The sequence below is a fragment of the Castanea sativa genome, chromosome 10 (assembly GCF_040712315.1).
Source record: "Castanea sativa cultivar Marrone di Chiusa Pesio chromosome 10, ASM4071231v1".
In the NCBI taxonomy this organism is placed as follows: Eukaryota; Viridiplantae; Streptophyta; class Magnoliopsida; order Fagales; family Fagaceae; genus Castanea; species Castanea sativa.
Genome location: NC_134022.1, coordinates 9,064,745 through 9,067,125, shown reverse-complemented (window position 1 = coordinate 9,067,125; position 2,381 = coordinate 9,064,745). Strand labels below are relative to the sequence as shown.

The following is a 2,381-nucleotide window of genomic DNA, read 5'->3' as shown; positions in this document are numbered from 1 at the left end:
AAGGTAGTCACAATAAGTTAGTTTAGCATATAATATTTTTTTGGCAAGTGTATATGTATATATATCTTTCTTTCCAAGTCAAGGTGGTCCTGTGACCACCCTGGCTTACATGTAGAGCCACCACTGCTATCTATTCAATCCACTTCTTTTAATTATCATTTTGTTGGGTTCTTCTTTTCACATCTAAGCTTAGTCTGCATACCAAATATGAATACAAACAATAAGTCGGATTGAAAATTTGTTATTAATTGGTGTTGGACCTTTTTTAAGGAACAAAAAAATGGGCTCATGTGTGTAATCATCACCCCACACCCCAAGGTATAGGTTAGGTAAGCTCAAGAGTACCACCAGTGGACAACAAGGCATACCACTACTCACGCCCACGTTTTATGCTGTTAAACCAACTTGGACCAAATGTCAAAGCAACCCACAACACAAAGTTGCAAGAGTTGGGATTCGAACCTTTGAGCAAATAGGACTTTTGAGGGTTTTTTACAATTGAGCCACACTTGCCGTTGGTTGTTGTTGGACCTTATGAGCTTGGTTTATAAGTATTTTTATAAGCTCTAGTTGTGGAAATAATGCCCTCAACAAATTACAAACAACTTAAAAGTATTTTGATCATTCAAATACACAACACGCTTTTATTAATCAAATACACATTACATAAAGACTTACAAATCAGTATTAAAACTAAACCGCATAGCAAACAATTTTTAAGGGATAGCATACACGGACGGGATGAGGATGACATATTATGAAATTGATCTGGTCATTTTCTTACCCAACAAAATAAATAAATTAAGATATAAGAAATTCTGACCATCTGGCCCATCCTAAAGTTCGTTCTCATTAGGAATTGCCACTAAAATGTTCACTCCAAGAGTAGCCTGACTAAGAGGTGGCATTGCCATGACAAGACCATCAAGAACTGACCCGATCCAATAAGAAACATTTATCGGCTTATTCCCTTCACGAAATGCTACCTCTTTGGCCCCTAAATATTCATCCCAACCTGCACAAGTGACTTGAGTCTTGATACTCAATTGTGGCTTAACATGTTTATGTTTGGAATACTTTTCTATCTCAATTATATTCTTAGAGTTTTCTTTCACAAACAAATAAAACTCTGAATCCATTTTGCTACCAAGTCTGCTCTCTGTCTCCTCAACACAATGCAATGCAAGTGACTTGCACGTTTCACCATCCAAATTTGCATTTTCAGCAGTGACCTTGAAATGCAAGGTTTTGAGACAATCTTTTCTTGGAGTTGAGCTAGTTATGCTGGGAGGAGAAGAACCATCCCTTTTAAGATTATGGAGGTAACATAAGGGTTTTTTGAGTTCATTATTACTAGAAAGTATATTACTGTGTATGTTTGCCCAACTATTGAGGAATTTCTCTTTCACCAAAAGGTCTGCAAGAAGAATGTTGCAGCTAATCCCAATGGAGTATCCACCACACTGGAAGTTTGTCACCTGGAGGAATATTTGGAGAGTTAGACAAATAAATGGGAAAAAAAAAATACCCCATTTTAATTCACACCTCTATTCTCTAGCTCACTTTGGAATCTATATTATACCATAGCATATAACATATGCTTTCTAACAAAACTTCAAGAATAGCTAAGAAATTTATACCTTTTTTTTCCTGGATATGTAAGCTTAGTTACCTGAACATAAAATAATGGAGAGAGCTGAGGATCATGTTCATCAATATCATTCCAAAAAACAAGTTGAGCTTCTTCTTCTTCTTCCTTTTCTTTCAATTCAAGAAACTCAGACAAAGTTACAGCGACCTGTGTCTCGATGAGCCTAACACCACTATCATTGGAGACAATTTCTAACTCTCCATCACCATCCTTGCCATGCCACAGCCTTCCACTAAGCATTGGCTGCTCGGAAATTGCTTTTCCTAGTGATTCCTTAGCCCAACCTGCAAAAATCCACCCTGAATCCTCCTCACTCACGTTCTTGTAGTAAAGAACTACGTGAAGACACCTTCTGAATATCCCCGAAGCAATAGGGTCTGTGGCCAATACCCGGCATGACCGTCGCTGATCAGTCACCTTATAGGGTACGACTGTCTGCACGGCTTCAATGGTTAACTTAGGGGCATTGGTGATACCATAGGGACTTGCCATTTTTATAAAACTGGTGGATAACTTCATGATGCTTGGTATGGCATTTATAGGGCATATTTTAAAAGGTATACAATTAATTAGGAGCCATTGTTTGTTACATAAATCTTGATCTAGACGCTTCCTGATCAATTAACCGATTGGGTTACTTTCCTTTTTTGTTACTTCACTAATGACAAGTAGTTAATCAGGGCCTGTACAGGATTAGTATACCAGCAAGTCCGTTTTAATTATTAAGAGA

At 37.5% G+C, this 2,381-nt stretch overlaps 1 protein-coding gene across 1 annotated transcript; it reads right to left on the bottom strand.

The window, feature by feature from the left end:
- Positions 1 to 836: 836 nt before the first annotated feature.
- Positions 837 to 2,143, bottom strand: LOC142611980 (anthranilate N-benzoyltransferase protein 1-like). Its single transcript, XM_075784122.1, has 2 exons — positions 1,673 to 2,143; positions 837 to 1,478 (listed from the first exon to the last, which is right to left on the bottom strand). Exons 1-2 carry the CDS (start codon positions 2,141 to 2,143, stop codon positions 837 to 839), a joined length of 1,113 nt encoding a protein of 370 aa, XP_075640237.1.
- Between the last annotated feature and the right edge of the window lie 238 nt (positions 2,144 to 2,381).

Bases quoted from the DNA above. Each gene is read 5' to 3' on its own strand.
- LOC142611980 (XM_075784122.1), bottom strand. From the start codon at position 2,143: ATGGCAAGTCCCTATGGTATCACCAATGCCCCTAAGTTAACCATTGAA. The intron at 1,479-1,672 runs GTAACTAAGCTT...ATATTCCTCCAG, and splicing joins CTCCATTATTTTATGTTCAG to GTGACAAACTTCCAGTGTGG.